Source organism: Lissotriton helveticus, chromosome 12 (assembly GCF_964261635.1).
Source record: "Lissotriton helveticus chromosome 12, aLisHel1.1, whole genome shotgun sequence".
Classification (NCBI taxonomy): domain Eukaryota; kingdom Metazoa; phylum Chordata; class Amphibia; order Caudata; family Salamandridae; genus Lissotriton; species Lissotriton helveticus.
This window is the reverse complement of record NC_136073.1, coordinates 674,110,233-674,122,794: the sequence shown is the minus strand read 5'-3', so window position 1 is coordinate 674,122,794 and position 12,562 is coordinate 674,110,233. Positions and strand designations below refer to the sequence as shown.

The 12,562-nt window shown below is 43.4% G+C and overlaps 1 protein-coding gene across 2 annotated transcripts in view; it reads left to right on the top strand.

Moving 5' to 3' along the window:
* Positions 1-12,146, top strand: part of NUTF2 (nuclear transport factor 2) — a 206,753-nt gene extending 194,607 nt beyond the window's left edge. The window contains exon 6 of one of the 2 annotated variants that reach the window (XM_078668478.1): positions 10,761-12,146. Coding sequence is in view for 1 of the 2 variants with exons in the window: in XM_078668477.1 (XP_078524603.1) it covers positions 10,761-10,874 (114 nt within the window). In the remaining variant the exon portion in view is untranslated. The remainder of the gene's footprint in view (positions 1-10,760) is intronic. The other variant, XM_078668477.1, reaches the window with a different exon arrangement.
* Positions 12,147-12,562: the final 416 nt, after the last annotated feature.

Here is a 12,562-nt window from a genome sequence, read left to right as displayed (position 1 = left end):
GGGATCTATTCCTTTGTTTGTTCTCTTCAAACAATCCTCGCGTGTTTTTGTACAGCTTTTTGCGAGGCAATCTTTTACTGTTTGTAATGGGTATTTCCTTTGAATGAATCTTTCCATTGTACGTTTACTGTGCCTTTTCCATTCATCTTCTTCACTGCATATCCTCCGGACTCGCAAAAATTCACCGTAAGGAATGCTGTTTAATAATGACTTTTGGTGGAAACTGGTGGCTTCTAGCGTGGCATTAGTGGATGTTGCTTTGCGATGGAGAGTTGTATGAATTTGCTGATTTTTTTATATAAATTTCTGTGTCCAAGAAAATTATTCTCTCCTTGCTCATATTGTATGTGAATTTAAGATTTTTCACACTTGTGTTCATAGTCTGAAAGTATTCTTGGAATTCTGTTTCCGATCCATCCCAGATTATAAACAAATCATCAATGAATCGCTTCCAACTCACCACTTTATTCACCGACCATTCATTGTTTGAGTTCCACGCAACTTCCTGTTCCCACCACCCCATGGTTAGGCATGCGTACGATGGGCTGAAGGAAAAACCCATAGCCGTCCCGCTCCGTTGTTTGTAGATTTCACCTGCAAAAGTGAAGATGTTTTGTTCCAGGCAAATTGTTAACATTTCTTCCAACATTTCATTGTGATTGTTGAATTCCAAAGTTCTTTCTTTCAAAAAGGATTTGCAAGCCTTTACGCCCATGTCGTTGTCAATATTGGTGTACAAACCAATTACATCCATTGAGATAAGCCAGTAAGATTCCTGCCATGGTGTATCAACCAAGTTCCTCAATAGGTCACTTGTATCCTGTATGTAGGAGTTCAGTTTTGATACTGATGGTTTTAGGAAGTGATCGACATATTCCGCCATTGGCTCCAATAATGAACCTTTCGCGGAAATGATTGGCCTCCCAGGTGTTTTTTTTTGGTCCTTATGTATTTTTGGCAAAAAGTAAATAGTTGCCAAAATCGGGTGAGCCACAGTGAGGAATTTCAATTCCATTTCATCAAGTAAACCATTTTCCTTCCAACAGTTTAGTTTTGCATCAATTGTCTTTTTTAGTTCCATTGTTGGATTGGTTTTCAATTTTTCATAGTGCATTGGGTTCCTCAGTTGTCGAAGCGCTTCCTTTTCATATGCGCCGCGATCCTGAATTATCACGTTGCCGCCTTTATCGGCAACTTTGATTTCAATTTTATCATCCTCCATTAGCTGCTTGAGAGCCAGTCGTTCATCTTTCGATAAGTTATCTAGGCCATAATTTAATTTCATTTTGTATAAATCCTGTATAACTGCTTCTTGGAACAAATCCACTTTGTTCCCAGGACTTAATTGGGGGTAGAACTTTGATTTCGGTTTTTTGCCACTTAATCCTGCTCCACATTGGGTTATGGCCTGTGAAATGGTAACTTCATGCGTTGGATCTTGCGTGATATTCATTAGAGTCAAAAAACCTTCAACATCAGTTAGTGGTACATTTTGGACCTTGGATCTTTCTGCAATAGTATCTCTCTCCTTCAGTGTTTTTTCCCGAAATGCTTTTGCAAGTTTAATTTTTCTTATGTACAGGTATAAATCAATTCGCACCTGTGCCAAGTTCATATGGCTTTTTGGACAAAAGTTTATCCCCCTCTTTAATAACGATGTTTCAGTTGTGGTCAGTAATCTTTCAGATAAGTTTATTACTTGTAATTCATCTGTTATTTTTTCCTCTGCCTCATCGTTCTCGTCTCCACTCCAGTCCTCTCTGCTCCGCCACTTGCTCCTTTTACCTCTTCTGTGGCGTTTTTTCCGGGCCATTGTCTGCCCCTTCCCCTTCCTCGCCGTGACTGGAATTGAGGTGCAGGGCGGTTCCGTTCCCAATATCTTTGTTGTAATATGAGGCGCATGTCCCCTAAAAAAGGCATCCTTTTGGCGTTCTCATTTTCATCTCTAGATAATTGTTCCGTGGACACTGTGGAAGACGCTAAACTGGACATGCTCGACCAGGCCATTTGTTCCTTCAAACCATCAAATTTCCTTGCAAACGAGAAGATGCGCCCATCCGCATAATCATTAGTATCTCTGATAAATTTAGAGTGTTTTCTGTCCATAACTATTTCCTCATGTTTATCGATTTCTGCTTCAAGATCCTCTTTGAATTTAGTCATTTCGGATGTTAATTTTAAAGCATTAATTTCTTTCTCCACTTCCTGCAACTCATCTTTCAGCTACATTACAAATAACGGTAGCTGGCCTATTGGAAGGCAATTGACTAAAATGCATTTAATTTTGGGTATTTCTATTATTTATTAATTGAGATGCACCCTTTCAGAAATAGTCTTTTTGTCAAAAACTAGAAAAAACTACAAGAACCACAATTCTTAGCATACCATGTGACAGGAAACACGGTTTTTTGAAAAAAATGTTTGTGGTTAAATGTTTGTGGGTGGGGCAAACCCGGTGATCGTGAGCAAGGTGGAGTGACACCGAAACGCGTAGATCTCTGTGCCTGTTGCCCTTGAAAATGATAATAAAAAGGATTGCTGTTTAAATCCCAAAGTTGGCTGTGCGACCCGTTTTTCCCAGCTGGGAGAAAGTTTTGAGGATAATAGCGGCTTGGTTCTGCCGCAGGATACCGCACATGAGTGAGCGCTGCATCATCTCCCGCAAAGGAACTGATTTGGAGGAACATTAACGAGGGAGGCAGCGACCGCCGATGCTGTGTAACGCAAGAGTCCAAGGTCCAAAATGTACCACTAACTGATGTTGAAGGTTTTTTGACTCTAATGAATATCACGCAAGATCCAACGCATGAAGTTACCATTTCACAGGCCATAACCCAATGTGGAGCAGGATTAAGTGGCAAAAAACCGAAATCAAAGTTCTACCCCCAATTAAGTCCTGGGAACAAAGTGGATTTGTTCCAAGAAGCAGTTATACAGGATTTATACAAAATGAAATTAAATTATGGCCTAGATAACTTATCGAAAGATGAACGACTGGCTCTCAAGCAGCTAATGGAGGATGATAAAATTGAAATCAAAGTTGCCGATAAAGGCGGCAACGTGATAATTCAGGATCGCAGCGCATATGAAAAGGAAGCGCTTCGACAACTGAGGAACCCAATGCACTATGAAAAATTGAAAACCAATCCAACAATGGAACTAAAAAAGACAATTGATGCAAAACTAAACTGTTGGAAGGAAAATGGTTTACTTGATGAAATGGAATTGAAATTCCTCACTGTGGCTCACCCGATTTTGGCAACTATTTACTTTTTGCCAAAAATACATAAGGACCAAAAAAAACCCACCTGGGAGGCCAATCATTTCCGCGAAAGGTTCATTATTGGAGCCAATGGCGGAATATGTCGATCACTTCCTAAAACCATCAGTATCAAAACTGAACTCCTACATACAGGATACAAGTGACCTATTGAGGAACTTGGTTGATACACCATGGCAGGAATCTTACTGGCTTATCTCAATGGATGTAATTGGTTTGTACACCAATATTGACAACGACATGGGCGTAAAGGCTTGCAAATCCCTTTTGAAAGAAAGAACTTTGGAATTCAACAATCACAATGAAATGTTGGAAGAAATGTTAACAATTTGCCTGGAACAAAACATCTTCACTTTTGCAGGTGAAATCTACAAACAACGGAGCGGGACGGCTATGGGTTTTTCCTTCAGCCCATCGTACGCATGCCTAACCATGGGGTGGTGGGAACAGGAAGTTGCGTGGAACTCAAACAATGAATGGTCGGTGAATAAAGTGGTGAGTTGGAAGCGATTCATTGATGATTTGTTTATAATCTGGGATGGATCGGAAACAGAATTCCAAGAATACTTTCAGACTATGAACACAAGTGTGAAAAATCTTAAATTCACATACAATATGAGCAAGGAGAGAATAATTTTCTTGGACACAGAAATTTATATAAAAAATCAGCAAATTCATACAACTCTCCATCGCAAAGCAACATCCACTAATGCCACGCTAGAAGCCACCAGTTTCCACCAAAAGTCATTATTAAACAGCATTCCTTACGGTGAATTTTTGCGAGTCCGGAGGATATGCAGTGAAGAAGATGAATGGAAAAGGCACAGTAAACGTACAATGGAAAGATTCATTCAAAGGAAATACCCATTACAAACAGTAAAAGATTGCCTCGCAAAAAGCTGTACAAAAACACGCGAGGATTGTTTGAAGAGAACAAACAAAGGAATAGATCCCGAGGAAAACAAGATTCGCTTAATAACAGACTACTCACAAGAGAGTGAAAAAATTGGCAAAATTCTCCGCAGAAATTGGAAATTGTTACAATTAGATAACACGGTCAAAGAGATTGTGGGAACACATCCAACAATAACCTATAGGCGTGCTAAAAATCTAAAGGACCATCTGATACACAGCCACTTCCAGAAAAAGAGACAGGATGATTGGCTGAAAACCAAAGGATTCATGAAATGCCATGGTTGCAAAATGTGCCAGATAGCCAAGCCAACAAAAGAAATAACTTTGGCAAACAAAAAGAAATGGAAAATCAGTCAGTGTATCACGTGCAAAACACCGTTTACTGTTTATGTGGTGGAGTGCCCCTGCCCAATGCAATATGTTGGAAGTACAACTGTTGAATTGAAGAACCGAATCTTACAACATATGAGGGCCACAATTCACAAGGACCGCTCCAATGCCATAGCCAAACACATGGAAATTGCACACCAGGGTGATTGGCAAAAACTGAGATTTTATGGCATTCAAACTATTTTCAAAAGTGAGCGGGGGGGTGATCGAGAGAAAAAACTGCGACAAGTGGAATCTAAATTCATCATTAACCTGAGGACCCTGCACCCGAATGGGTTGAATCAATCGGAGGAATTATATGTGCACCTTTGAACTGTTATAAAAACTATTTGTGCAAGAACAATAAGTATGAGTAGACAGCCTATTGGAAGGCATTACAAATAACGGTAGCTGGCCTATTGGAAGGCAATTGACTAAAATGCATTTAATTTTGGGTATTTCTATTATTTATTAATTGAGATGCACCCTTTCAGAAATAGTCTTTTTGTCAAAAACTAGAAAAAACTACAAGAACCACAATTCTTAGCATACCATGTGACAGGAAACACGGTTTTTTGAAAAAAATGTTTGTGGTTAAATGTTTATGGGTGGGGCAAACCCGGTGATCGTGAGCAAGGTGGGTGACACTGAAACGCGTAGATCTCTGTGCCTGTTGCCCTTGAAAATGATAATAAAAAGGATTGCTGTTTAAATCCCAAAGTTGGCTGTGCGACCCGTTTTTCCCCAGCTGGGAGAAAGTTTTGAGGATATATATATATATATATATATATATATATATATATATATATATATATATATATATACATACCATAGCAGCCAAATCACATCAGAGCTGGAATATGCTGTGAAGAATTTCCACCATACATGAATAATATGCATTAGAAACATGAGAAACAAGACACAACACAAAAGATTGTTTTAGAACTGTTTTAATGCTTAGGCAGCAGTAGAAATTCTTATAACCCCCTGAAAGCATAGAAAGCTCCCAGGCTGCATTGCAAACACAGTCTAAAAAGACTGAAAGGCTAACCTGTAGCTGAATACCAAAAAACTGACACCGTGCCTTTAAGGCACCCATGACCCCCTGTATCCCATCATGCCTCAGGGGTGCCAGGTCAGTTGTTCTTTCCGGCTCCTTCAGGAAGGATCCTGGTTACACAGCTCCACTAATTTTCTGTTTTCTGACAGAAAATTACTTCTTTTTGAACAACTTTTTCTGCTTATTTTGACATTTTCATCTAGTCAAGTAAGAAACTGTCTTTTTAAGTCAGTTTAGTGAGCATTTTAGCTGAGAATGCCTTCACTCTTTGACAAATGTCCTCCTTGTGGTAACAAGAAGGCAAAATCAGACAATCACGACGTTTGTATCCTGTGTCTGCCTGAAGAACATGATCCAGGCACCTGTCCTCACTGCGAGCACCTGTCAGGAAGAACTCTCAAAGACAGGGAGAGAATTCGCATCTATGGCCTGGCTCACAGGTCATCCGGAGGAAGGTCTCCGGTGAAGAAGGGCTCCAAGAAGGCTAGAACATCTTCAAAAGAGAAGTCTTCCCACCCTTCAGGTTCAGCGTCAGGCTTGGCGCTGAGGAAAGAACCACCGGTGGATCGTTTGTCTTCAAATCCATCGTCGACGGCGGGCTCGCCGTCGAAAAGAAGACCAGGTACGACGGCGAAGGATCCAGCTCCGTCGTCGAAATCCCCTCCGCCGCCGTCAACCGGGCGACGATCGCGTCGAGGAAGGTAACTCCGCCGCCGTCAACCGGGCGACGGTCGGCCTCGAGATCCAAGGCCCCTCCGCCGTCGTCAACCTGGCGAAGATCGGCGTCGAGGGAGGTCACCCCTCCACCGTCGTCATCCAGACGACGACCGGCGTCGAGGTGTGACCTCTCCGCCGTCGTCTAAGAAACGACATTCGGCGTCGAGGACCAAAACCCCTCCGCCGTCGACAGAAAAACATCGGTCGGCATCGAGGGCGCAGTATCAGTCGGCGTTTCGTCGACGCTCGGCGTCGAGGGTGACCAATACCCCTCCGCCGTCGTCGCACAGACATTCGCTGGTCATCCCCGTTCGACGTCGAGAGAGAAGGCTCCGTCGACGGTTGGTCATCACCGTTCGACGTCGAGAGAGAAGGCTCCGTCGACGGCTGGTCATCGCCGTTCGACGTCAAGAGAGAAGGCTCTGTCGACGGCTGGTCATCACCGTTCAACGTCGAGAGACCATTGATCCTCGCATCGATCGCCGTCGAGGCATTCGAAGTCGAGATTGTTGGACCCGCCGACTCCCCAGAGGCGTGCGACGTTGAGAGAAAAACATACGACGCCGGAACGCTCGACGTAGAGACCTTCACTGGGCCGCTGCACAGCACACCGGGAAACGCTGGACCGTCCCTCCACTCCTCACCTCTCTTGACGATCGCAGCCGAGGCCGCCGCCGGCCTCATCACTCCTCTGTCAGATCTGTAGGCCTCGCCGCAGTCGCCTGGGTCCACTGCCTCGCTGGCCACTGAATCGCTACCGGTCCGCCTCCTACACAGCCGGGAACCTCAGGCAGCTCAGCTGTTACTGGGCGCACCCCCTCACCACGCCGTGCCGCTCGATCCCGGCCCACGTTCTCCAGACCCGGGAGAGCCGCTCCAGTCACCCGGCTGGGGGTGGGGGGGGATCGCTACCCTCTGCACACCTCACAGGTCCGAGCTCCACCGTTGTGTGGACTGATCGCCGCCCGTTGCCCAGCCCCGCCGTCAGGCCGCCGCTCCCCGGCCAGCAGGCCACTCGAGCAGCGCACACTACTCCGGGCTTTCTCCCGATCAGCGCCGGGCGCTACAGTGTCCACCCCCCGCAAGCGTCTCTCGGGCAGGGGGCATGCAGCTCAGCAGCAATCGCCGGTTGTCTCCACCGCTCCACTCCCAGCGACCGCCGTCCGGTCGCAGCAGGACTCCACGCGGCGGCCCTGCTGGAGGACGCTCAGGCCGCAGCAGTGTCTGACGCGGATCCCCGGTGACGGGACCCGAAAAAAGGGTACCCCCAGTACCAGCTCCGTGGGGCAATCGACAGCTGCCCCCTTTGAGCGCGGATGGGCACCAGGAAGTGCAAAATCAAAGCTTTAAGCCAGGCGGCGCGGGAGGGACAGGAGGACACGTCCTACACCGCCGCCATCTTGGCCACGCCCCCTAGACTAATATTCTTAATTGACTCACGGGGGGGGTGATAAAAGGTGTTTGGGTGGGTCCTTTTAGACAGATTGACCACCTGGGAAGATGAAAATGATATACTGTCTTATCTGCAATATGGTTTAGAGCGGGGAGGTCTACCATGTATCAGTGTCTGAAACTTTACATGGTTATGAACAAATATACAGCGACTCGCTTCGATAGAGGGAACCATGACAATCAATGGCATAACCCTTTTGACCATGGGGGTGGATTGGACATTGTTCACTTCTTGAGGGATCTTCACGCTAAAACTGTGGCAGCATACAAATGATTCCATCTGCACTCGCCCATTTAAAACTGGTAGAGGGATCCAGCAAGGGTGCATTCTAGCTCTTTTTTCATTTACTTTTTACATAAATGGTTTAAAAAAGGCACAAGCGTCAACTGCCCCTAGAGACACGCTTTTTGCCAGTTTTGCTTTACGCAGATGGTGCATTCTAGATGGCTAAGACAGCAAGGGGTTTGCAAATCCTACTGGAATCATTTGTAGCATTCATGGATTAGCTGGACCTCGCTGTCAATGTTAATAAAGCTTTTGCAGTGGTGGCTGGACCTCACCCAACCAAGTCTAAAACTTTCCAAGTGGTGGCACATACCTTCTCAAAGGTGCGGGCAGTTTCTTATCTGGAAATTTTGTTTGATTCTGAACAGTGTTGGAAATCCCTGATACAAGTTAAAAAATAAGGGTTATACGGGCCAACGCGGCAGTATTTAACTTTACTTCCAGATGAGGTAGGAGGCTATTAAAGGCATTAGTGCAGATAGATCAGGCAAAATATGTTGCTAAAGTCTCTTATGTCTGGATGTATGGGTGTATGCCAAAATTGAACAGATAAAGATTGTAAACTCATTTTGTAGGCGCCTGTTATACATTTCCTAAAAGTATTCCATTATGTATTCATGAAGCACATGGGAGCAAGTTCTCTCTCTGGCATAGTGACCCTCCGTCCGCTTCGCTGCTGTGTAAACATATGGACAAGATCCGAAACTAAATTGAACAGGGAAACTTTATAGGACTGTATCGCCCTTGGCAATGCTTATCACATACCATGACTTAAATACATCAAAGTGTCTTTCTGGAGCGTTTGGAGGGCAGATCTATTTAGTGACCCTGAGGAATTGGTTGAGGCAGCCGAAAGTGGGTTAAAGAACACTTTTTAAGGCAAAGGTTATTAGATAGGGGCTATCCGGAACTCGAGAAATCTACAGTTTGAGGGTTTATCTTGCTGAAAACGGTGCAACCAATGGAACCCTACCGTACTTTTGTGACCAGATTTCGATGCATCCTGCTCCATCTATCTTTAGAGACCCAAAGAGGACGGAACAAATTAGTAATTGGGTCCTTGCGGTTGCAACCTTGTGTCTTAGCAGGATGCCATGCACTTGACCGTGTTCTGTAGATGTTATGTCGAACCTTGGAAAGTCTTTATTATTCTGCTGTTAAAGGGCCGTCATTTTACTCAAGTTCGACCTACTTCACTGTTTTTCCAATTATTGCCAGATAGTATAAAGGACATTTAAATTTTGACTGACCATGCACAGGACAGGCAATTACTATCTTGAAAATTATTTATGTTTTTGTTTTGTAATTTGTGTAGATTTCATGCATTGCAAATATTGTATTGATTATCTGTTGCTTATTAATCGGTGTAGATGTATTTATTGTTGTGCTTTAATGGTATTAATTGAAGGGTAAGTAAGCGTAATTGAACAAGAAAAAACCCAAATATGTAAAAGTGAATTTAAAATATTTTCAGCAGTCGCAGAGAAGGGTACGTAATTCAAAAAAGGCAGAGAAAGACAAATCGAAGTTGGAGCAGCTCAATGAATTATAGCTGCAGACAGCTATAATTCATCTGTAAGCTCAACTACATTTACAGACATGTTTTTTTAGTTGTTAACTCCCGAGGTATATTTGATACCACAAGCAAGCCTCTGTAGACTCCGGATATTTGCTTTTTCAAAAAGTAACCTCATTCCCTGTGCCCGCCTAGTACCAGAGAGACTGCAGATGCCTCTGGGGTTAAAAGATGATCTATATTTCTTTCTACTTTATTCCTCCTGTCCGCATCGTTCAAGTGGAATATAATGGCGATTTTCCAGAAGTGAAGAGATGAGAGAAACCAATACTGACCTCTTATAGTTACTGAGCAACTTAAACCATTGTGTCTTGAGGGCAACTGCCCTGACCATCGAAGACCATTACAGTGGAGAAGCAGCCATCTCACCAGATTGTTTTTGAAGGCACCCAAAGCCACCTGTGAGCTCAACACCTTCGGCGCACAGGGCTGAACCAGGTCTGCTTTGATGTCCCTTTCCCTACCCTGGCCCCAGCTGATCCCACCCGATCCAAAGGGACTTGAGGACATCTGAAGTAATCGAAGTTTGACGTTGGGTCTCTTATTTTGTAAAGACAAATGGCTGGGGTAGGTAAGGGACAGTTTAGTTACTACCTCACATTTTTGATCCTTTAATATTGTAGTTTAACCCTCTTGTTTTGTTTCCATTATTGCCTTTTAATTTGCGTGCTGCACAAAAGGTCTGGCAGGTCGATGACGTTGAATAAAATTGCTTGACGTCAGTTGTGTAGGTTGCGGTAGAAATTGCTAATGCACATACTGTAAAATTAAGTTTTTTCCCGGTTCTGTGTTTTGAAGTAACACAATGTGGAAGTGTATGTCTTAGGCAGTGGGACCAAAACACGGAGCAACATTTGTTAATACTTCAATGTTTAGTCTAAATACTTCCTCATGTGAGGACTTGGCTCAGAGTAGATGTGCATGAGAGTGCGCTATAAAAATATAAGCTCTGTAAAGTTCTCAAATGGTTGCGCCTGTTTGTTTTTTAAAACCGAACTTTCTCCTCACTTTGAACGTCTGTTGCACGAACACAGTTGTTCAAAAAGATTAATTAGGGCTTTCTAATCATTTGTTAAAATAATTTTTTGCTTGTGTGTCCCTTCAGGTTGATGAGGATCCAGTCATGGGCTTTCATCAGGTGTTTATTCTGAAGAATGTGGACAACAACTGGATTTGCACCAATGACATGTTTAGATTATCGCTACACAACTTCGGCTGAGTCTTTCCACCTGAAGCTGAATGTCCGTTTCTCCTCCTCTTGTCGCGATTTAGTCACATTGACCGAGAATTCCAACCATCATATACAAGGAAAAGGGCTGGGGAGGAGGGCACACACTCTCCCTCCCATGAAAAGAGACCTTCGCCTTGCAGAAGAATTTCCAAGTTCTGCCCATTGTTGGTGTAGCTGTGTATGCTGTTTGGAATTTAGCCATTGCTGCGGAATATCTGGGAAATGAATGTGGTACAAGCATGCATTGGAAACAAATGAGTGATAAGGGAGGAACATTTACAATTAGTATTGTCATGTTTGTTTTTTTCAGGCTCCCCTTTTAAAATGACAAAATGGCGAAAGATCTTGGAAGAATTTAAAAAAAAGTTGCAGCTACCGTACAGCTCCAAATTGTCATTTTCACATGCTTTAATAAAACCATGCCATTTCTTAAGTTGAACATAGTTTTAATTAGTTATATGTTGGCTACAACTGCTGCCCTCTTTGTTTACCACTTGCCATTTCCATGTCTTCGTTTTGTGTTTCACATTGAACCTACCAGAGTTTAACCTCTCTGGAGCTTGTCAGCCTATATAATCTTTTTATAGCTAACATAAGGTCAGCAATAAGAGGTTTGTGATCACATTTTGTGCCTAGATGGAGCATCCTTTGTTTTTGGAGGGGGGAGGAAGATTGGGTGGGTCTACCTTTCACTCTCCTAGCAAATGCACTGATACATTTCTTACACTGAGCAAAGTATTTTCACCATGTACATATCAATCCATTTTGCCACTGCACAGTGGTGGTGTATTGTTTTCCCAGTAGTGCACTCTGAAGATAACCTGTGCAGTTGTTAGTGCTTCTTACCATTAGTCTCATACACGTAAAGTGCTAGATGTGAATTCTTATGTTTAAAGGGATGTACCTTTGATCCCATTCCTCCACCTCCGTCCGCTCTCAGATTTCCACCTCTGCAGGATCAGCAAGTCCGCCTTTTATGTACAGTCTGGAATTTGAAGCAGTTACAACAAGCCATCTAAAGTACTGAGGAACAATTGCCTCTCTCCAGGTAAAAGGTAATACCAAAATACCCACAAACTCTTTTGACAGACACTTCGCCGATGAGGAGCAGTGGATTGCCTTCCCCTTGTTCACTAACTACTTTCCCTTTTCTGTCCCCACGCTGTGCTTTGCAGTGGACATGCCTTGTAAAAAGATACTTGCCCTAGGCTTGTGACTTATCATTTTGAACTTAGTGTATTAAAATCTGGAATTCGATAATTTAAACCTTATTTTCATTTCTTTAACAAAGTGCTTAAGATAATGTCTAATTTGCTTTCAATTCTATGTGATTGATGAAGAGGGATTGATAAATTGCTCTGGACCATTCTGTGAAATGGTTAATACTTTTAAAGTTGTTTATTCCGGGTTAATGCTGTTTTCCTTTTCAGTCTCTTATCCTTGAAGGGGGTGTAACATGGAGACAAATCACCAGCCAGCAGCTCAGAAGAAAAGGAGTTGATACTTATTTTCGTGTTGATTAATTTAGTACTTGACATGGTTTGGATGAGGTTTGTTTATACACCGCAATACGACTAACCAAGTGTTGTATCAAACAAAGCAGAAATACTGTGTGGGGTGGTTAACGGTTTACTGCTACTCTGCCCGCCTGTTGTGAGGCAGTAGATTGTTCAAAC